This window comes from Anguilla rostrata, chromosome 9 (assembly GCF_018555375.3).
Source record: "Anguilla rostrata isolate EN2019 chromosome 9, ASM1855537v3, whole genome shotgun sequence".
Taxonomy (NCBI): domain Eukaryota; kingdom Metazoa; phylum Chordata; class Actinopteri; order Anguilliformes; family Anguillidae; genus Anguilla; species Anguilla rostrata.
In genome coordinates, this window is record NC_057941.1 from 2,011,545 (window position 1) to 2,035,166 (window position 23,622).

Genomic DNA, 23,622 nt, shown 5'->3' on the forward strand with positions numbered 1-23,622 from the left:
ACAGACGGCACGCATCTTCGTCCGATCTTACGCCATTTAAAACGTTTTACATCCCTTTTTCTTCCTGGACATTCGGGAGTTCGGTGCTCGCAGGAGTGAGGGGCCTGCTCTGTCCCTCTCGTTTCGGTGTTTGTGCCGAAATTTGCACAGGAGCACGACGGTCTCCGCTCTTTTTACCTTCTGCAAAGAAAGGGCACACCTATTGTTTGTTTTCAGACTGGGCTGACACACTTACATGTGTGACCTCATGCGTTTACAACAATGTCCAGTCGCACAGATGGATTTTGCCAAACATTTCAGGTGTACATTACATTGGCATTTGTGTACATACAGGGCATTTAGTGGACGCTCGTGTCCAGGGCGAATTACACAGAATTTACTTTGCCCCCATTTTATACAGCTGGATATGTACTAAAGCAATGCAGGTTAAGTACCTTGCTCAAGGGTACAATGGCAGTGTCCTACCGGGGAATCGAACCTGCGACCTTTAGGTTACAAGACCAGCTCGTTACACATTATACTGTGTATTGTCCTGGCAGTTGATCAGTCCTGGCCAGCATTAATCTCCCCCAAACGTGTATTTCGCACACATGCTTTGTAGACTCAGTGGATACAGCCTCTCAAGAAGGGGTTGCAGGTTCGAGTCCCAGTCAGCCAGGTCCTCTCTGTGTGGAGTTGGCATGTTCTCCCCGTGTTTGCGTGGCTTTCTTCCTGGTACTCCGATTTCTTCCATCAGTAAAATAAATTAAAACGTTTTTAAATGGCTTTTTCATTTTGAGCTGAAATGAACATGCATAAAGTAATACTGTGCAAGGGGCAGGGTGGGGGGTGTCACCTGCAACACAAATATTTGCACTCCTTCCCACAAACTCCTGTTTTAACCACAGGTCATGGCTTCAGTTTTGTCACTATTTGTTTTACACTATTTGGCAGAGTTGTGTTATCAAAAAGGCTGATGTTCACGGATAACGATACAAACAATTGCAAACTTCAGCATGACACTGTTCCTGCTTACGCAGTTATTCAAACATGTGCTGTATGTTATTGTTTGTTTATAGAGCTATTCAAACTAGTGTTTATGTTATTATTTGTGCTTATAAAGCTATTCAGACAACTGCTATTTTATTGTTTGTGCTTATAGAGCTATTCAAACTAGTGCCATATGTTATTGTTTGTGTGTATAGAGCCAATCAAACTAGTGCTGTATCTTATTCTTAGTGCTTACAGAAATATGCAAGCTATTAATTATATTGTTTCTTCTTATTCCCTCATGCTTATCAGTACATCCCGCAGCTACGTTAGGTGTAGTCCGAGTGCACGTTAGGGGGTTCAAAAAGCTTCTCAAAAGCTGTCGCTATCTCAATAGCGGCACCTAGTGGACGTGCACATTTGTGTCAGTTGTTTCCTACTCGACAGCCCTCGTTACAACAAATAGAAAAAAAATGAAACAGGTTCACAAGACGCACGTGAAAATAGTTTTATTCACGAGGAACTCAGACCTGTGTAAGTGAACTGTACGTGTACCATTATTACGTAGCATTGTGAATTAATACATTTCTTTTAAACGTGCAGTCAGACGGCGCAGTAATTTATCAGAAAGATGTTATATGGTATTAAAGACATATATGTTACAATATGAACATCAGCTTTTATTTTCACATTTTCGTAGTGATCGTTTTTTCTTAGACGTTCTACAAAGTTCTACAAAGTTTTAAAATAGAGAATACTGGCAAGCTTTGTTTGAAAGTTTTTACGCGGATACACACAGTCGCTGTACTTGCGGCAGAAAGCAGTTTTTTTATGAAACCGGAATACAATAAGGTCTATTCATGTTCATAACTGTGGCACTACATTTGGAAAGAAACACTGGCAGTTTTTTTTAAAGTAAATTTTCGGTGCTTCGAGCACCACAAACGTTGGCACCGCTGAGATTCGCTGTATCAGGGAGAGCTGCAGCGGATATCTAGAAAACTCTAAATTAAATCTGAGCGAAACGGCCTGGATTGACGGCCGGCACTCCGGGTTAGTGCAGCTAAAGCATTATCTCATTTTTGGGGCGACCCGCCCCTCTAAGGAAACGCTACCCTCTCGATGGCGGGCTACTGGGACGGCGGCCCCAGCTCGACCGCCACCTTAAAAAGCTCCGGAAAACTCACAACGGTGCCGCCCTCCAGCGTCACCATCATCACCGCCCCGTTCTTCTCCTCGTCCGTCACCAGCTGCAGGAACCTCTCAGCGACGTCTGGCACCCTGAAAAATGCACAGCACCCCACACCCTTAAACAGAGACACACACCCACCACAACACCCCACACCCTTAAACAGAGACACACACCTACCACAGCACCCCACACCCTTAAACAGAGACACACACACCCACCACAGCACCCCACACCCTTAAACAGAGAGACCCACACCCACCACAGCACCCCACACCCTTATACAGAGAGACCCACACCCACCACAGCACCCCACACCCTTAAACAGAGACACACACCCACCACAACACCCCACACCCTTAAACAGAGACACACACCCACCACAACACCCCACACCCTTATACAGAGAGACCCACACCCACCACAGCACCCCACACCCTTAAACAGAGAGACCCACACCCACCACAGCACCCCACACCCTTAAACAGAGACACACACCCACCACAGCACCCCACACCCTTAAACAGAGACACACACACCCACCACAGCACCCCACACCCTTAAACAGAGACACACACCCACCACAGCACCCCACACCCTTAAACAGAGACACACACCCACCACAACACCCCACACCCTTAAACAGAGACACACCCACCACAGCACCCCACACCCTTAAACAGAGACACACACACCCACCACAGCACCCCACACCCTTAAACAGAGACACACACCCACCACAACACCCCACACCCTTATACAGAGACCCACACCCACCACAGCACCCCACACCCTTAAACAGAGACACACACCCACCACAACACCCCACACCCTTATACAGAGACCCACACCCACCACAGCACCCCACACCCTTATACAGAGACACACATAGCCACCACTACACCCCACACAAAAGGCCGTTGTGGGTGCATTTTTTTGTTTAAGCCCAGCACTACGACACCTGGTTGAACTAATGAACTAATCATGGTCTTCAGTCAAAACCTACATAGAGATAAATGGTCTTCAGAACACCACTGCCTGACATGTCTTCAAACTTTCAAAGTTCTCGCGTGTCACACCCCTGCTGAGGTTACTCCGCTGGCTACTGGTCACCGCCAGGATCTGGTTTGAGGTCCTGACTCTGGCCTACACCTCAGCCAACAGGACAGCCCCCACCTACATACAGGACATGATTCAATCCTACACGCCAGCTCGACCACTCCGGTCTGCTCCACACCAGCTCAACAGCAGCAGGGCGACTTGCCCCCCCTGCAATCCGGGTGAAGGGTTCTCTCTCGTCCCAACCACAGAGCTTCTCCACCCTAGCTCCCCAGAGGTGGAACGAACTCCCCATAAGAACCACTTAGTCACTGGCCATTTTCTGCCATCTCTTCAGTCTGTACCTTGGCTAACTGTAACTGTTACCTCCAGTCCAGTACCACTCTCATGTAACACTTGAATCTTGATCTTCTAGCACTTCATGTTGCACTTGTATCTTCATCTTGATGTTGTAGCTCTTCATCATATCTCTTGTAATCATTCCCCTCTTGCCATAACTTTACTGACTTATCCCGTGCTTACTGCGTGAATTAGACTTGGTGTCCATGGCTATGGATAACTGATACTTTACAAGAACTGTACCTGACCTGTGTTCTGTAGTTGTCCAATGACCTTTGGTATGCATTACATTACATTACATTACAGGCATTTGGCAGACGCTCTTATCCAGAGCGACGTACAACAAAGTGTATAACCATAACCAGGAACATGTATGACAAAACCCCTAGAGAGAAGTACCGGTCCAAGTGCAGGGAACAACCGCATAGTTCAACTTGGACCCTGAAGGTTAAACTGATTAACACTAACAACGAGAACGGCAACAACGCAGTCTATGGAAAAAATACAAGTAGTAGTTAAGACAGTTAATGCACCTAAGTCACCATGCATTTTTTTGTACGTCACTTTGGATAAAAGTGTCTGTCAAATGAAGAGTCAGGTGTCGTAGAACTGCGCTAAAACACAAACTTGTACTCTCACTGGCCATTTTTGGAGAAGACTGGACACCCCTGCTCTAAAGCAAAAATGGTGTCTCTCTACATTATAAAAAATGGCGGAAAAATATTTTTTTAATACACAAACAAATGTCCAAATGTCATAAATTATTTTGAAGGAATTAAAAAAAACAGAATTCATTTGTCCCATAGGCCGTCTATTTTTTTGATCCGGAAGTCTGGAAAATGCCCCCCCCCCCCAACCAACACACCACACACCCCCCCCCCCCCACTCATACAAACTGTAATATGTATATGTAACACTGTAATAGGTGAGTCATAGTTTGAATGGAAGTATGAGAGATTATTTGTGTGAGGGTTGTGCAGCCGATGAGCTGGGTGAAAAGGGACAGAAGTTTGAGAGATTATTTGTGTGAGGGTTGTGCAGCCGATGAGCTGGGTGGAAAGGGACAGAAGTTTGAGAGATTATTTGTGTGAGGGTTGTGCAGCCGATGAGCTGGGTGGAAAGGGACAGAAGTTTGAGAGATTATTTGTGTGAGGGTTGTGCAGCCGATGAGCTGGGTGGAAAGGGACAGAAGTTCGAGAGGAACTCACTCGAGTACGCCGGCCATCTGCTTGAGCTGCTCGGCTAAACGCAGGAGATCACCAAACTGTCCCGCCGACTTCTCATTGGTCAGGAAATCAAGGATTGGCGTTCGGACGAAAGTGGGACAGAGGGCGTTGATCCTTACGCCATAATCACTCGCCTTCGAGGCATCCTGTAACACAAACAGACACACACACATGCACGCACGCACACGCACGCACGCACACACACGCACGCACACACACGCACCCCATGAAATCAGTCCCTGATGTAGATGTTTCCCATGTAGACGTATTTCTTTTTGCCACAAACAGATACACAGACAAGTGGTATGCACACATTTTTCCCCACTCAAACTGCATGCTTTGTTGAATCACCAAGTAAAAGGTTAACAAGACCTTGAACATACCTCAAAATCAATCAGTAACTACTTAAAGGAATGATAGGATAAACTGAAATGGTCTTCACTGTCCCCAGACTTGAATATTATTGAATATCTGAGGAGAGATGTCAAACGTGCAGTCCATGCAAGACCAAAACATATCTTAGACCTAGTAGGGTTTGGCAAGAAACGGGGGGGGGGGGAATTCCTAAAGGGAAAAATAGAGAGTGAACTGCATTTGTGGGAGACCAGAACTGTGTCACAGAGTACAGGCGTCCATTTTCCTCCTGAAGGAACTTACTGCCATCGCCCTGGTGAACCCAACGACTCCATGTTTGGTGGCTGTGTAGACAGGAGAGGTTAAGAGGGGACCCAGCCCTGTGTGCAGATAAACCAGGATCAGCCGTCTAAACGCAAGCAGACCCAATGCAGTTAACTGCAGCATAACAAAGACAACAGGACTAAAATACAATGCTGCATGGCATCTTTTACTCTTCAGCATTACTTTGGTCAAGTAAATGATCTCTCATCTCTGAAACTGTGCATTAATGTCAGTCTGGAATGCACTGTATTATTATACATATATATATATACATACACCACTGCCTACTGTGGTTAATGGAAGAAAGTGCTATCTCTCAAACCCTGAAATTTAACTCTGTGGTTTGGGGCTGTGGGCGGCAGGGTGGTGCAGTGGGTAGCACTGTTGCCTCACAGCAAGAAGGTTACGGGTTCGAATCTCGTGTGTGTGCCCTGCGACAGGTTGGCGGCCTGTCCAGGGTTTAATCCCGCCTCTTCAATGCATGCTGGGATAGGGTCCCCCCGAGACCCTGCCCAGGATAAGCGAGTATAGATAATGGATGGACCCTGCCCAGGATAAGCGGGTACAGATAATGGATGGACCCTGCCCAGGATAAGCGGTTATAGATAACGGATGGAGGGATGGATTCAACTCTGTATTTCTACTTTGGCATCAGAAACCAACCCCAAGGCACCATTCCACTGATAAATTTGAAAACATTCAAATAAAGGAAAGGGTGCAGAATGTCCCCATGCATACAGATCAATGCAGAGAGAAGCTGTCGTCCAATACTACCTGCAATGGAGGCTGTGTTGACTATTACTCCTCCTCCTCCTCCACTCCCCTTCTTCATGTGCTGAAGTGCCAGATAGGTGCCCCTAATCACTCCATTCTGTGTAAAAGACACCGAAGGTAGCTCACTGGTTAGAGTTACAGGTGAGGCCTCACGTTTGGACCTGCATCAGGGAGGCTAATACTCACTGCTTCTCAGATGGTCAGAGACACATTTACATAAGCCGCGTTTCCACCGCAGGAACTATACCCCGGAACTAGGAACCTTTTGAGGAACTCAGTGCGTTTCCACCGCAGGAACTAGGGTCTAAATTTAGTTCTGGGGGCTTTGTTTTACCCCCCAAAACGTTCCTGCTCGGGGGGTAGTACTTTCCGAAAGTACAGGAACCTTTTGGGTGGAGATTGCAGCGCTGAACATTTCTGATTGGTCGAATACTCGTAGCATTTGTGTTGTATTTATTTTCCGCCATTACCCGCCATGTTTGAAAATATGCAGCGGCAAACCAATTTATTTTCATATTAACTTCAAATCAAACTTGTATGTTATGCGGCGCAGTAGCCTACTTTTGGTTATAGCCTGTCAACGTCTTGGAATTATAACGTGTGCTCTTCTGTTCTTTTCTTGCTTTAGTATTCGTTTTATAAAATGCTAAGCATTCGTGCTGGGACAGCATATTACGTAGGCTACCAAAACATTCAAACGAATTAATTCGGTTGCTGAATATTTTCTTCTGGATTTTCTTTGTTAGCCCGTTGTAATTGACTCAAAACGTTTGATACAGTTATGTGAGGTATGCGGTAGTTCTGCATAATTTAAATTGGTGATACAGTACAAGCAAACTGGAAATTACCTTCCGCACTTTTTATCCGGGTAAAATAACAGGTTAATTCTAGTAATCTTCCCTTTAGCTTTTTCAGACTGCCGTAATTTTACTGCCATTTTTTCAATTCCACGAAAAGACCAGGAAGACTATGGACTCATTTATGGTGCATGGTTCGCATCTGGAGGGCACACTTCGCTGCTCGGCTAGCAGTAACTTCGAAGGAAAGCAAACGGTGGCTGTACCACTACTAATTTACATTTTCACGCAAGTCCGAGTTTTCGTTCTATTCATATGTCATTTTGCGATTAGCCTATATGGAATTGACGACGAGAAAGTAATAAAACAGCAAATTGTTTACAACGTGTGCATGTTTTCTGCTGTTAATGAATGTGTTTGAGAGGATATATGAAAATCAATAAATACAAAAGTAACCATATATAGTCATTGTTGGTAACCCGTTGTATATAAGTGGAATAAACCCATCCGGGCTGTCCCGGTTATTAGAAAATAATGTAGGCTACTTCGGTGGTAGTATGGGGTTACAGAAGAAATCATATGACAGATGGACCGACGACAACGTCAGTGGGCTAATTTGCCTAATCTTCGCGGTACTTTAGACCCCGGTGGAAACGCAGACAACCATTGGCTGAAGGAACCTTTTAGTTCCTGGTAAAGTAGTTCCTGGGACTGAAAGTTCCGGGTAATTTTGGTGGAAACGCGGCTATAGTAGATTACTGGAATGCCCTCTTCTCAAGTCATTCAAAAACAACAACAAAAAAAAACAACCATTGGTTGTCTGCAGGTAATACAGAACGCAGCAGCAAGTGCTTTAACAAAAATAAATGCATTAAATCTAACATGAGGTCATTACACTGGCTCCAGAATTGATTTTTAAATTTTATAAAACTCTTAGATAATAAACCTTTTAGATCTCATAGATAATCTGGTGCTAGTCTTTTAATTGTTCCAAGGGTTAAAACTAAAACTGCAGGCAAACAGCTTTCTGTTTCTATGCTTCCTGCCTCTGGAATAACCTGGAATAACCTGGAATGACCTGCTGGCTGATCTTAGAAATGTTGAAACATTAAAGGGTTTCAAGGAAAAGATGAAAACACACCTTTTCAGTGCGTACCCTTAGATTAAGGGAATTTAATTGTTTTCATTTTTATTTTACTGTTACTTCATTTGTTGTGTGATTCTGTGGTTGCTTTTTTATTTTTATATTATTTCTTTTTTAATATGTACTGTTCGTGTACAACCCATTGACTTGCTTCCTGTATGAAATGTGCAATATAAATAATTGATTTGATTGTGCAATCGCTCGACACTGGCTATGATAGCAAAACATTATGACTATTTGAATGCTTTGTGGTCAATTGGGAAAAATAGAAAATTCACTATGGCTTTATGAGTATAATATTTTTCAGGCAACATTTGGCTAGATCACCAGCTTTTTACCTTTGTTTTTATTTCGCACATGTCCCGCAGACAACAGAAAAACGAATTCCCCGAAGTACAGACATCCATCCCTACTGTTCATTTTTAGAAGGTTATCGTAAGATAATCTTACCAGATTTATCTGTACTGTTTTCTCCCAGTCGCTCTCATCCAGAATCCCTGCGTTGTTGGCAACGATGTGGAGTCCGCCAAACCTCTCGATGGTTTTCTGGAACGCATCTGATGAAAAAACAAATGTCACCATGAATGTGAGCATTCACACAACCAATGCTATCACCTTTTAGAATTTGATTCGGAATAAGGGACAAATAGAAAAACACCGAATTTTAGGGAAATCAATTATAATCGTTTTAATTCGCCTGCACTGTCAGAAAAAAGGTATGAAACACCTTTAAAAAAAAAAAACTTGTACCGCTAGCCAACAATACACAATTCAGTTGTACCTTTTTTTGCTTGTAAAAGGCACTTACTAGTGCCCAAATAGAACATTAGTGTACTTTCAGAGTACATTAGGCAAATTTGCACTATACAAAACAAAAGTGTACCTCTATTGACAGTAGTAACGTTTTCACTAGCGAGCAAGATTTGAGAAACATGCATTGTACCCGTGCCATGTAGCTATGCCATTACTGTTAAAGATAAAATGCTAATAATTTTTATTAATTAATATCTGCCCATAAATATAGCTTAAATTCAGCAGTGTTTAATCCCCTTAGAGAGATAGCTTGCACTGGCATACATTTTAAACTAGGAGTTACGCAACGTGTACCACGGAGTGTAGCACAGTGGGTAAGGAACTCGCAGGTTCGATTCCCGGGTAGGACACTGCCGTTATACCCTTGAGCAAGGTACTTAACCGAAATTGCTTCCGTATGTATAAATGGATACAATGTAAAATGCTATGTAAAAGTTGTGTAAGTCGCTCTGGATAAGAGCGTCTGCTAAATGCCTGTAATGTAATATCATGTAACGTGCCCTGTAGACTGAAGCCACACATCCTCCGACGAGGTCACCTGGCATCTGGTCACCTAGAGGCTTCATCTCGCCTCCCGCCGCTTGGACGCCTCTATTTTTAAAACAATGTTTATCGATCGTATATTTTGGAAATCCCCACACAGCAATAATGACGAGTCCTCCTTAACAGAACTATGTAGTGAGGGGGAAATTTGAAATCGGATACAGTTTATACGATGGATCTTTAATCTGACTCGTTATCGTACCTAAATCGGCTCCCGTTGAAACGAATGGAGCCGATTTTCGAAGTCGTTTCTCGCCAGAGGATATGTGGCTTCAGTCCTGGGCATTAACTGGTTTTTCGTTCATTTTAGCAAACTGCCTCGCTCACGCGCACATGTTTTTTTTCTACACCAGGGCTGCCAAACTCTGTTCCAGGAAATCTACCATCAAGGTTGTGGTTTCAACTCTATTTTGGCAATCATGATTCTACAGAGTAGCAGCTCGAAAAGACCTCTAGGTGTTGAATGGCAGGTGCTTCGTTAGGGTTGGAGTGAAAGGAACAAGCTTGGGCAGCCCTGGTCATTGTGACACCGCGAATTATGTGACATTCTACTCGGTCATGTCACTGTTGGCATAACATGTTCGATAAGAGGGTGTTATGTCACCCTTTATGAAGTTTGACATTGGATATGATTTATGAAGCCATCAGCCTATGTCATGTTTATGTTTAAGTTTTTTTATATGTGCTATATAAAGCCTTTATAATAAATACTTGGCCTCTTCTGACATTCGTATGAAATAATAAAAATAAAATTACCTTTTAGTTGTTCCGCTGAGGTGACATCGCATTTCAAAAAAACGGTCCGGTCTTCTCCGTACTCTTTATCAAAATCCGCTTTGGCGGTTTTCCCAACCGTTTCGTTAATGTCCAACATTGCCACCTAAATACGCAGATCTATTGTCACAAGCACCGTAAAAGACATATTTACGTACAAAACCATACGGCCTTTTATAACGTGAAGAAATATTTAGAATATTTAATATTGTCATTAAGTATTACCTTTGCTCCATTTTTCAGAAGAATGTCCGAAAAGCCTTTCCCCAAACCTTGACTGGCACCAGTTACAAGAGCTACCTTACCACTTAACGCCATAACTGGAGAAATAAGAAAATCAGTTCAGCGCTGTCTAAACAATAAACAAATAATAAACTATGGAACAGCACCTTCTTGGAAAATAACACCACTGACTTTTTTTTTTTTTTTTTTTTTGCACGTATTGTCTATTTATTCACTTCAAACTTCGAAATTTGATGAAAATATGCAAGACCTATATCCTCAGTCCAGAGTTACGCTACCTTAATGTGCGGCCAGAAATATCGTATTTAGGAGTTGCGTGCACTCGAACGACCCAACGAAGTCGTAATTACCTGTGGGAAACCAGCCGGCTGTTTCTATGATACGATAACCGAGTTGCAAAGTTGTGACGCTATGGAGGCGTGTTGTCAAAGAAAAATGGCGCAAAGCGGTTAAGCCGTGTCAAGTTAAAAGACAGAATCATATATATCGCTGTTTTGTGTTAATATTTAGCATTCTTTGTTAGTATCTAGTATTAGGATTTTAATGTGTTAATATTTTCATTCATTTTTTAGTTATCACACGCTTTTGTGCCTGCATACACGTTAGCTACTGCACACTAACTTTTACTATGAAGCCAGTAGCAAGGTTCAGGTTCAGGTTACTTCGTTTGTACCCTTAGGTAGATTTGGTTTGCAGTAGACGAGGCATCCATCTTGACACACAATTTAGAAACAACACAGACAGTAGACAAACATAATACAAGTACTCAAGGTTCCGATCATCACTAAAAACCACTAAAACTGAAAGATTAAATAAATAAATAAATACATAAATAAGATAAACGTTGCTTCTGTAGGCTATCATCTGTGCAATGTTGCTACGACTTGTTCATCTGAGTGATGCTCATGTGATGCTGCTGGAACAAAGCTATTTTATACCGCTTTGTTCTGCACTTTGGGACTATAAACCTTCGTCCAGAAGGAAGAAGCTGAAATTCACTGTGCAAAGGGTGGGAGTCGTCATTTAAAATCAAGCCAGTTATCCGCTGTAACTGTCTGGCGTAGGCTACAGGGACGCACGGGTTAAGCTGTGACTCACCAAGCGGCCTACTAGACCACTTAACAATTTGATTCAGAGAGTTCCTGTTCTTTAAAGATAGGTTTCCAGACCACGACACCAAAGAAAAAGATGAAATCGATTCAATAAAAGCACGGCAGAATGAGGTCATCGTGGTTTTGTCAGTGTGGAGATAAGACAGTTTCCTCAAACTGAACAAACGCTGGCACCCCTTTTTGCACACCGCTTCCCAATTTGCTTCAAAGTTCATTTTTGAGTCAATAATTGTCCCAGGATATTTATAAAATTGCACACATTCCACCGTCTGACCCTTAATGCATGTGACTTCAGGGGTGTGGGCCTGTCTTCTAAAAGCGATTATCATGTCTTTTGTCTTAGATATGTTTAATTTATATGTTTAATTGAAGATAGGACTCCTCACACCACTTGACAAAGTCGTTGATGTCCGGTGCCGTGGCTGGTCTCATTATCCTGGAGCTGACTAACAATAACAGAGTCATCTGCATACTTTAAGATGGTCCTATTTTCACACCTGCTCTGACACATATTTGTGTAGAGGATAAATAATAGGGGCGAAAGCACACATCCTTGTGGGGAGCCAGTTGAGGAGCAAACTTGGTCAGACAGAATTCCATTTACCCTCACTCTTTTGTGTCCTATTAGTTAAAAAGTCAAGAATCCAGCCCACAAGACTGTTACTCAAGTCAAATTGTTCTAAAAGCCTACTGGTTAAAATATGGGGTTGAATTGTGTTAAAAGCAGAGGAAAAAACAACAAATCTAAGTCTAGCATGACAGCTTGCTATTTAACAGCCAGCTCATGCCAACGGAGCAGTGTATATGTGAGAATACTGTTTAGCCTGCCCTACACGCAGTTCTCACATTTCAGCAAGTCCAAATGCTTCAGGTGTTGATTTTTTTTAAATGCGCGCTTGTTTTCGTACATAAAATACTAGCCACAAAAACTTGCTTCCATTGTGCGTCCATTATTGTTATAATTTATTTATTTATTTCAAAGATCTTACAAAGGCCACTTGAATGCCTGACGTGTCGTAATTATAACTTCCGAATTTGGTAGTGGGAGCTAACGAGGAGCACATGAAGGCAGCTATAATTATAGGCTAAGTGAAATTTAATGTCGACATTGGCAGCATCACGTCGCGTATGATGTGTACGGGAGTGGCAACCCGAGACGATTCAGCTGCCTATGGGTGCTGTTGGAATACGAGTTGCACTTGAACGACCCTCCGAGTTGTAACAAGTGGGTACGTCAGAGACAAGGCAAGAGTTTTCTTTGTGCCGCCTCTCACTCTCTTCTAGGTCTATGTTGCTTTGTGTAGTATTTCCTCTTTAACGTTCAACGCGTAAAACTATACGTAATAGACAAGAAATAGGGTCCTGCAGCCGTTTAACCACTTAAATAGTACCCCATTTTTTAAACTCAAGCCTGAAAATGACATAGGCTACCCGAAATAAAACGGCTACTATGTTTGAACCCTTTTGACTACAAGCATAATCCTGGTCTCTTCTTAATTGGGAGTTTTGTTTTCCAAGAGTTAGAATTAATCAAAATATTATTGATGCAAAGTAATAGAAGCTAATACACAGTGGAAGTTTATTATTATTATTATTTTATTTTTATTTTTTCCCAGTGGATACAGATGAGGCTGCGCCTGGTGGTTTAGATGCGCACAAGGCAGCCACAGCTACAATGCTGGACAAAGCCTGGTTCAAATGTTATGACAATACCACCAAGAATGAGCATAAGAACTATATAATAAACAAATTACATTATGGGTCTTTAGAGGTGCGAACTTCTATATATTGTATAGCATATGCTCCTAAAAAAGGTATGCTCCTATGTAGCTAGCTTTCCCATGGCCTAGCTGTCACCCTCCCCCTCCCTGCCTCCTCAAGTCGAACAAAATCCAGTAAACAAAACGAAGAAATGCCCTTGAGATTTTCTGCCAGTTTGAATAATTTTGAAGGAGTGGATGAAGTTTGTACTTAATTAAGTGCCAACTTAATTTGCAACCGAAAATTTGTTTTTTGAAAAAAAGAGTCTGCATTGTCAGCAATGCTTTCTAACCAGTTGAGACGTTTGACATAACGGAATTCATCGAACGTTATTCCAAAGACCTCAAGTGTCCCGGTGTCCTCGATCAGCCACCAGAGGGCACCCGTTACCCATTTGCCTGTCCTGGCTTGTCATTATTACTTTAGCGGTTTTGGTTTCTGCATGCTTTCGTCTCGTTAGCTTAATTCGATGCACGTTAGTTTTAATGTTCAATCCCCTTGTGTCTTGCGTTTGCGGGTCTGTGTGTACTCAGAGCTCTGTCCAGTCTCTGGTATTCTCTCGTGTCATCTCCTGGCGGTTGTTTTATTTTTGCCGAGTCCTCACGTAAAGACTCGGACTTCACTCCGATTTCCTGGCCGCGCGAGCTTCACTCTCCGTTTGTGTTCTACCGCGTTCTCTCGTGACATTAACCTGGGAATGCGTTTTTGCTCTCGTCTTCGTGTTTATACAATGGGTTTGCACCCTTAAATGTCACTTGTGGTTATATTTCCATTTTAATCATGGTTAGGCTATAGAGAATCAAATACACCAAATATGCTGGTACTATATATTTTTTTATACATTATACAGTACAGTACGGTGGTATTATCAGTGTATCCAAAACTGGAAAAAAAACTACAATATTGCAAAAGGCACAGATACTGCATTGCCCACAAACAGAAACACATCATGTTCCTGCTTGAACAGGTCGCATCCTTAATGTTCTCACCGGACATATTGTGACATTTTTTCGGTGTTTATAGAAAAATGAAATTCAAGTGAACTTGCAGAGTTTCTTTAACAAAGATTCAGGGGAGAATGGTCTTGGGTGCGTCCTTAAAATCTTTTGGAAAATTCATGTAGGCAGTGCATTCCTGTGTGACCATCATCACCGCCCCGTTCTTTTCCTCGTCCGTCACCAGCTGCAGGAACCTCTCAGCAACCGCTGGCACCCTGAAAAATGCACAGCACCCCACACCCTTAAACAGAGACACACACACCCACCACTACACCCCACACCCTTAAACAGAGACACACACCCACCACAGCACCCCACACCCTTAAACAGAGACACACACCCACCACAACACCCACACCCTTATACAGAGAGATGTTTATTTCCTGAAACTGATACAATCTGTAAATGCAATTATTCACTGTACTACAAACACTGTACTTTTTTTCACAGCACACTACAAGTTTTTTTCTTTTACCTCACCTGCTGGATTTTTGGGGGTACAACATCGATATTGCCTGTTTCTGTGAAGGAGGTGCGTCCAGTTTTACCCGAAAAGGGCCGGTGTGGGTGCAGGTTTTTACTTTAACCCAGTATTACGACACCCGACTCAACTAATTAACAAATTATGGCCTTCAATCAAGACCTTGATAATTAGAGTCAGGTGCTGTAGAGCTGGGCTAAATCACAAACCTGTACTCTCACTGGCCCTTTTCAGATAAGATTGGACACCCCTGTTCTGAAGCATCTCAACAGTGTCTCTGTAAAAAGCACTACAAAGATAAAATTGAACTGAACTGAATAGACAGGTTAGTTATGGTTTTAATGGAAGTATGAGAGCTTTGTTTCAGGGTTATGTAGCTGATATAAGGCTGTTTAAGGTGCCAAGCAGCAACTGAATTGATGAAATGGACAGAAGTTTGAGAGGAACTCACTCGAGTATGCCAGTCTTCGCTAAAATTTTATCGGACAAATGCTGGAGATGGCCAAGCTGTCCTGCTGCCTTTTCATTCGTCATAAAATCGAGGATGGGAGTTTTGACGAAAGAGGGACAGAAGGCGTTGATCCTAACACCATAACCACTCACACTCGAGGCTTCCTGTAACACAAACAGACACACACACATGCACACATGCGCACGCACACACATACACACACACACACATGCGCATGCACACACATACACACACACACATGCGCACGCACACACATACACAAACACACGCACACACACGCAAATCATCAGTCCCTAATGTAGGTAATCCCCAATATTTATTTTTGCCGCAAACAGCTGCACATACGCCGGTATACTCGGGTTTCCCCCGTCAAACTGCACGTTTCGCTGAATCACCAACTGAAAAGTTAACTTCTGCAGGATCCAGACTTTAGCATGAAACAAGTGCTGCGGACTATGATGAATCTAAAACTGAACTCTTGGGCCACAGCCAACAAAGACACATTTGGAGAAAAACGGGAAGCATTTTAAGAAAAGAACACCATGCCAACGTTAAGAAGGAAGGTGGAGCTATTAAGCTTAGTGAGTGTTGTGGAAAGTAAGAGCGGATTCAACCAAATGTCAACAAATCCTAGACGCTAATGTTCCGGAGTTACTAAAGACAGTGAAGCTGAAATGAGGCTATCGAGATATTTCAACAAGACAATCCAAAGCATACCTCAAAATCAATCAAGAACTACTCAAAGGAATGAAAGATTACATTTAAAAGGCATTCACAGTCCCCAGACTTGAGTATTATCGAAAATTTGTGGGGAGATCTAAAGCATGCAGTGCATGCAATAAGACCTAAAAATCATTCCAACCTGCAGTAAAAGCGTTTGGGGAGGAAGAGACGCATGAACAGAGGGAACTCCAAGAGAGACCAGAACTGTATCACAGAATACAGGCGTCCATTTTCCTCCTGAAGGAACTTACTGCCATCGCCCTGGTGAACCCAACGACTCCATGTTTGCTGGCTGTGTAGACAGGAGAGGTTAAGAGGGGACCCAGCCCTGTGTGCAGATAAACCAGGATCAGCCGTCTAAACGCAAGCAGGCTGGATGAAATTACTTAATTACTTAACAAAGACCACAATCCATAGCATTACCCTTGCTAACCTTCATCCACAACCAGGCCTCTAAAATTATAGTGAGTCAAACTCATGGTTATTTGTAGGCTTGTAGACTACACTCGTACCACAAGCATTCAAATTCCCTGGAGCCTGTGAATTAAATGGGGCGTTCTTGTGACTCATGAACTTGCGCAACCTTTAACTGAAACCAGTTTTACTACAAAACGGCTTGTGCTCAGGAGCCCTCGTATTAAAAAACAACCGTTGGCATTATATTAGGATTAGCATCCCTGGTCTTGTTTACAGAAATTAGGTCTCAAATTTAAAGGAAAAGAAACAATGGGTCCATGTGAAGAGCAGCATTTAACACTTACTACTAAAGGAATACTATTGTACTTTTTTTTTAAAAATTCTGGATACCAAAAGTCTTCATTTAGCTGAGAAGCACCTTTTCAGTCTTTCGATTAGAGGACTTTGACACTGAACTGGTGTGTGTGTGTGTGTGTGAGAGAAAGGAAATTATGCAAAATGTCCCCATGCACACAGATCAATGCAAAGAGAAGCCGTAGGCCGATTCTGATGATACTACCTGCCATGGAAGATGTGTTAATTATTACTCCTCCTTCTCCTCCTCCTCCACTCCCCTTCTTCATGTGCTGAAGTGCCAGATAGGTGCCCCTAATCACTCCATTCTGTGTAAAAGACATCGAAGGTAGCTCACTGGTTAAGAGTTACAGGTGAGGCCTCACGTTTGGACCTGCATCAGGGAGGCTAATACTCGCTGGTCAGAGACACATTTACATTGTGAAAACGCTCGATACTGGCTATGATATCACAACATTCCGAATCACTCTATTTTAATAATTTGTGGTCAATTGGGTAAAATAGAAAATTCACTATGTTGACATATATATATGAGTATAATCTTTTTCAGGCATCATTTTGACTAGATCATCACCTTTTCTTGATTGTAATACATATTTGTACTGCAGACAACGAGAAAACGCACCCCCCCCCCCCCCCAAGTAGACATCCATCCCTGCTGTTCATTTTAAAAGATTATTGAAAAATATTTTACCAGATTTACTTCCACCGTTTTCTCCCAGTTAGTCTCATCCACAATCCCTGCATTGTTGCTTACAATGTCGATTCTGCCAAACTTTTCGATGGTTTTTTGGAATGCATCTGTTGACAAAATGAATCTCACCACGAGCACTAGCATACACACAACCAAGGTTACTTTTTATTATTAAGGGTAATTTTCAGTTTGTTTAGGAATAAGGGGAAAAAAAACATTAACATTTTCAGGACATTGATTATAAAAAAAATTATCAATTAGCTAACACTCTCAGATTTATTTATTTATTTTTTTACAAAAAGTGCCTAAAAAGTTACAAATACTTAAAACTGGGGTCCAACCTGCCAGTCACATAAAATTGTACCCGTGGTCACAGCGCACAATTCAGCTGCAGCTTCCGTGCTCATAAAAGGCACCTACTATTGACCAAATAGAACATTACTGTACTTTCAGGGAACATTTGGGAAATTTGCTGCATATAGAACAAAAATGTAACTTCACTGACTGCGTACCAACAATTTGACTAGCAAGCTAGATTTGAGAGACGCGCATTGTACGTGTAACAGCCACCTAGGTAATTACTGGTAAAGATTAAATGTTAATTGTGTATACAAATGAATATTTTCCAAGAATATATCCTACAGCCAGCACTATTTAGCAGGTGTCTGGTGGACAGACCCCTTAGAGGACTAAAACAACAGCAGGTGGACATGTACAATTAAAGAAGTGTTTTACAGAAACCCACACGAAGGGGGAATAATCTGTCAGCAGGGGACAAGGTATGCTCTCTGTTTCAGTTCTATAAATTTATTCAGACTTAAATGTTGGATGGTCCTAACAGAAATGTCAACATGATTTGGGTGGCAGTGTAGCACAGTGGGTAAGGAACCGGGCTTGTAACTGAAAAGTCATAGGTTTGATTCTTGGATAGGACACTGCCGTTGTACCCCTGAGCAAGGTACTTAACCTGAATTGCTTCGGTATATATACTGCAATGTAAAATGCTGTGTAACAAGTTGTGTAATTCGCTCTGGATAAGAGCATCTGCTTAATCGCAGTAATCTAATGCTTTGAGTAGGCCTGAACTGGTTTTGCGAGAAATGTGGCAAGCAAGACAAATCTTGTCTATGCCCAATCCTGTTCCTGGAGAACTACAATCCATTTGGGTTTAATTTCAATCCTAATCAGGCACACTTGACTCCACTAATTCGCAGCCCAACGAGATCTCTATCTGTTGACCGACGTGTGCTTTGTTAGGGCTGGAGAAGGCAAGGCTGGAGCCCAGCAGTAAGGTTGGGCAGCCCTGGGCCACATTCTAAAGCTCCATTTCTCTGCTCCAACGAAAAACTAACTTAAATGAAGCAGGGTTCGGAATAAAGCACTCCTCAACATCTGAAAGGTGGGAGGAGCTGGCCATGTGAAATTCTGGCCAGCTAGGAGGGGGGATCTGAAAAGTTTTGTTTTCTTTTGTCTTTGTTATTTTAGTTTGTTGTTTTAGTTAATTATTTTTGCCTGGAACCCGTGAGGGTGAAGGTCTCTCTCTCTCTCCATGCGACAGCCAACGGTGTTTCCCGGAACGGGCGCATCTCCCTCTCCGGGGGTGTCACGCTGGCGTGGAACAGTGACATAAACAACAATGGCTAATAGCTAAACGTTATAACGTTATAAAAGTTGACACAAAACAGGCTTATGTAGGATGCTAGTCTACTTGTGACATAACTCACGATGTCTGAAACGGTCCCAATCCACCTGAGGAAAATTAGTCGCCTTTAGTACTCTTACAATAGCAGTAAATATCTCCGTTGTCTCTATGGACTTCCGTATAACAAAAATATAGCCTACCTTTCAGTTGTGCATTTGAGGTCACGTCGCATGTCAAGAAAATGTTGCGATCTTTTCCATACTCTTTATCAAAATCCGCTTTGGCGTTTTTCCCAGCATTTTCATTAATGTCCAACAGTGCCACCTAAATACGCAGATCTATTGTCACAAATACCGTAGAAGACAGACATTCTCCAGAACTAAGAGAACTAATTAACAACGATTTTTAAAAAATGGAAACGTTTATTTAAAAGTTATAAATTACGTTGAAATGAAGGTCCTTTTCGATGTTCGCATACAAAACCATGCGGTCTTTCAGAATGCGAAGAAATGTTTTGAATACTTAATATTGTCGTCAGTTAGTGTTACCTTCGCTCCATTTTTCAGAAGAATGTCAGAAAAGCCTTTGCCCAAACCTTGACTGGCACCGGTAACAAGAGCTATCTTACCACTTAACGCCATAACTGGAGAAACAAGAAAATCAGTTCAGCGTATTTACCACAGAAATGTCTACACCTTTCTGTCTACAAAAATTATGTTATGTGCGGCACAGTGCCTCCGTGAATTTTTTCGTTTTTTCCCCCTACCTTTCTCACTTATAGGCTACTTATCCACTTCAGACTGAATTTGATTATAATATTGTTTTGAACTGCCAAAAAAGGCACTTGTTGTTAGAGAGCTTACCCTTTGTCGAGAGTTATAAGTGAATTTTCAGGTCGTACGGGATGTGTCAGATATGGGAGTGACAAACCAAGACGACTGCCGCCCTTAGATGCTGTCGAAATACTGGGGAATACGTTTTTAAGCAGTAGTGTGGTGCATCACACCAGGATATACAAGAAACACTGCTGGCTGCGTAACTGGATACTATGCTGTTTATATGCGATCCGCCGAAAAAGCAGACTGGTCTCGGCTGCGCCGGCTGGTGGAGAGAGAGAGAGAGCACCTGGTTTTATTTTTTTTGCTGTTGTTGTTGTTAGTTTAATAGCAATCACTGATAAAAATCCAGCAAGATTCAACTTTCTTTTTAGGCCACACCTTTTTTCACCTCCCTTGGCTAATTTCTTCAAAATGAAAAAACAGAACAAACAACACAAAAAAACAACAACAACAAAAAAATTGATGTTAAGGGCTGATAAAAAAGCATGTGTGCAGTCCAACTTAAACCCATAGGTGGTGCTACAAATTCAAAACTGTATATCTCACAATTGGACGAACCAAAATGTCATGAAATTGGTTCTGCATGATATGGGGCAAAGTATCATTATCAAAATATCAAAATTGGTCAGCTCAATTTCGGCAAACGTGGCCTGTGACATTTTTGCCTATAACTGTGGCTGTTTGGACAATAGCCACCGAATTTGCTGAGCTCCCCAGAACACTCATTCTGGGTTCCATATAAATCCATCCCTGTACGGCTGAATAAAGCCAATTTAACTGTGTAGCCTACTAATGTCAGTTTTACTAACTTGTCAGCTCCATAAGTTTACTGAATTTTTATTTAACAAGTCTGGGATTTAGTTTCACTCATTACAATAGATGCTTCCTTTCATTTACTCATATTGCACCATTGCCCCATAATGCTTGGACCCTGTTAATTGCTGCTTGCAGCTATATTCTTGGATTTATGTTTGCATGAAGTAATAAAATTTCACAAAACTACAAATATTTTGCTGGACACGTTAGCTCAACAGTGCAATGTGGATTAATGCAACTTGTTTGTGATTGCTGTGCCTACATAAAAGGTTGGTCACTATAGCTTAAAATTTGTAGCCCACAGAACCATGGAAGTTTTAATTGGGAGAATGTTTTCACAGTGTAGTCGAAGTAGGATGCCAGTTATATATGCAATGCTATTTATAAAATAATAATAACGGAAGGTGGCTTTACAGTCAAACCAGTCAAGGTCAAAACTAGACCCCTAGACACGTTATATATATATATATGTATGTATATATTCTGCATTATCAGCAATGTTTTCTAACCAGTTGAAACGCAGGACATAACCTTGCAATTCATCAAACTTCATTCCAAAGACGTCCAGTGTCTTGGTGGCCTCGAGCAGCCACCAGAGGGCGATTACCAATTCCTGATGTCTCGGATTTGCCAGGCCTGTCTTGCCATTGTGGCATTAGCGATTTTGGTTTCTGCATGCGTCCGTGTCGTTAGCTTATCTCGGTGCACTTGTTTACTTGTAGTGTTCCCCTTTTGTCTTGTGTTTCGTTGCTTGTTCTTTGTGTTTGCCTGGCAGTGTAACACTCAGGGTCCAGGTCTCTAGTATTCTCTCGTGTTAGCTCCCTCGGAGATGATATCCCCGACTCTACACAACTTATGGTTTTGTTTCGCCTACTATCTGACTCCACACCCTAAGCTACCAGAGTAGGCTATAGTTTTGTCCCGTTACTTCGAGAAATATATATATATATATATATATATATATATATATATATACATAAAATACATAAATAGCCCACCTTTCAGGTGTTCATATGAGGTCACATCGCATGTCAGAAAAATGGTGCTGTCTTCTCCATACTCTTTATCAAAATCCGCTTTGGCGTTTTTCCCAGCCGTTTCGTTAACGTCCAGCAGTGCCACCTAAACACGAAGATCTATTGTTACAAACACCGTAGAATACAGACATTCCAGAGAACTAGGCAATAACAATTCTTGTTTGATTTATTTTAATAGCAACACGTTCACTTTAAACTATAAATTTTAAATGAAAGTAATTTTAAATATTCACATACAAAACTATACGGTCCTGTAGAATGGGAAGAAATGTTTTGAATACTTAATATTGTCGTCAGTTAGTGTTACCTTCGCTCCATTTTTCAGAAGAACGTCCGAAAAGCCTTTCCCCAAACCTTGACTGGCACCGGTTACAAGAGCTATCTTACCACTTAACGCCATAACTGGAGAAACAAGAAATAAAGTCTTCTTGAAAATATATACCTTAGAATTGTGGTCTTTACAAACCAGTCATACGTGTCCTCTACTGTCACAAACAAACAAACAAACAAATAAATAAATAAATAAATAATGAGAGGACTTGGAGTCACTGGGCGCCCACCGGCTGCCACTAAAACATCCAACACCTAGGCCTACTGTGAATATTTATGACTACCTCCGTGCAAAAATAACAGTTTTTTTAACACGTAGCCTATAGGCTATTTATCCACTTCAAACTACATTTGGTGGAACTTTTTTATGAATTGTCAAATAAGGCGCTTACCGTTCTAGAGCTCAACCCTGTCCAGAGTTGTTAGCGAAGTTTCATTAATTTCGACACAGGCAACACCGTGTCATATGCGATGTGTAAGCCGCGGGCGTGGCAAACCGAGACGAATGCTGCCTTCTAAGGTTACTGAAAATGTCGGAAATAGGCTACGAGTTTCCGACACGGAAGTCGCACTTGAACGACTCTACAAATCATAATGAGCCTACAGATGTGGAAAACAACAAAGAAATAGTTTTCCTCGTTCAAGATATCTCACTCTCTTCTAAGGTTGTGTTTCTTCGTTTCGTATTTTCTCTCTCAGGCTTACGGTACAACACGTAAAAACGGTAGCCTACACACAAGAAATAGGGGTATGAACCGGCCTTGTAATCATAACATCTAAAATGTATCAAAATGGATCAAACTGAATATTATTACAATGGAAGGATTGGTGATTATTCGTTATCCACTATCACCCAGAAGAGAGACTGCAGTAGAGACGACCGTTTAACCCTGAGAAATTTGTTCACAGGAGACTGACTTCATTTCCGAGTGGGTATTACGTCGTGGCCTACTTCTGACCACTGGCGCAGCGTCACATTCATGACCATTGCAGGTTCACTAGCACTGAACTGCAGCCATCCCTCCAAATGTCATATTGATATGCTGGCTAACATGTCCATAAGCAGCAGTGTGGCGCACCACACTAGAATATATAAGCAACATCACTGGCCGCTGGACTGGATACTAGTGTAAGCTGGATAAAAGTTAAAAATGCAATATGCTTCTAGGAGAAAATTATAATGTCAGTGTCTACATTTGTTCTGAATACATGAGAAGATTTCTGAAGAGGAGTTTTTTACGTCAGTGCAACTGCTGACACACAATGTTGCTTAAAATAATTTTGACAAACACTCACTATGTTTGTCACTAGGCAGGACCCAGTACCCACATGTCAACGGGTTCCTCTTCTTCTTAGCAGAAGCAAGATGTAGGAACAGCAGAATTTCTCAGCATATGG

At 42.0% G+C, this 23,622-nt stretch overlaps 2 protein-coding genes across 6 annotated transcripts; both read right to left on the reverse strand.

Moving 5' to 3' along the window:
- Positions 1–1,463: 1,463 nt before the first annotated feature.
- LOC135262652 (15-hydroxyprostaglandin dehydrogenase [NAD(+)]-like) lies at positions 1,464–22,743 on the reverse strand. Of its 3 annotated transcripts, none has more exons than XM_064349736.1 (8): positions 22,617–22,743; positions 10,531–10,625; positions 10,288–10,411; positions 8,626–8,732; positions 6,235–6,331; positions 5,440–5,516; positions 4,765–4,928; positions 1,464–2,250 (listed from the first exon to the last, which is right to left on the reverse strand). In XM_064349736.1, exons 2-8 carry the CDS (start codon positions 10,621–10,623, stop codon positions 2,100–2,102), a joined length of 813 nt encoding a protein of 270 aa, XP_064205806.1. In that variant the 5' UTR covers positions 10,624–10,625; positions 22,617–22,743; the 3' UTR covers positions 1,464–2,099. The 3 variants fall into 3 exon arrangements, with proteins under 3 accessions (XP_064205806.1, XP_064205805.1, XP_064205804.1); XM_064349735.1 differs by lacking the exon at positions 22,617–22,743 and adding an exon at positions 10,899–10,986; XM_064349734.1 differs by lacking the exon at positions 22,617–22,743 and adding an exon at positions 10,827–10,936.
- On the reverse strand, positions 14,237–22,757 carry LOC135262651 (15-hydroxyprostaglandin dehydrogenase [NAD(+)]-like). 3 transcript variants are annotated; one of them, XM_064349730.1, is made up of 8 exons: positions 22,617–22,757; positions 22,202–22,296; positions 21,856–21,979; positions 17,561–17,667; positions 17,072–17,174; positions 16,347–16,423; positions 15,352–15,515; positions 14,237–14,634 (listed from the first exon to the last, which is right to left on the reverse strand). In XM_064349730.1, the coding sequence occupies exons 2-8, from the start codon at positions 22,292–22,294 to the stop codon at positions 14,490–14,492; spliced, it is 813 nt and encodes a 270-aa protein (XP_064205800.1). In that variant the 5' UTR covers positions 22,295–22,296; positions 22,617–22,757; the 3' UTR covers positions 14,237–14,489. The 3 variants fall into 3 exon arrangements, with proteins under 3 accessions (XP_064205800.1, XP_064205801.1, XP_064205802.1); XM_064349731.1 differs by lacking the exons at positions 21,856–21,979; positions 22,202–22,296; positions 22,617–22,757 and adding exons at positions 19,403–19,526; positions 19,751–19,845; positions 20,066–20,207; XM_064349732.1 differs by lacking the exons at positions 21,856–21,979; positions 22,202–22,296; positions 22,617–22,757 and adding exons at positions 19,403–19,526; positions 19,751–19,845; positions 19,969–20,183.
- Positions 22,758–23,622: the final 865 nt, after the last annotated feature.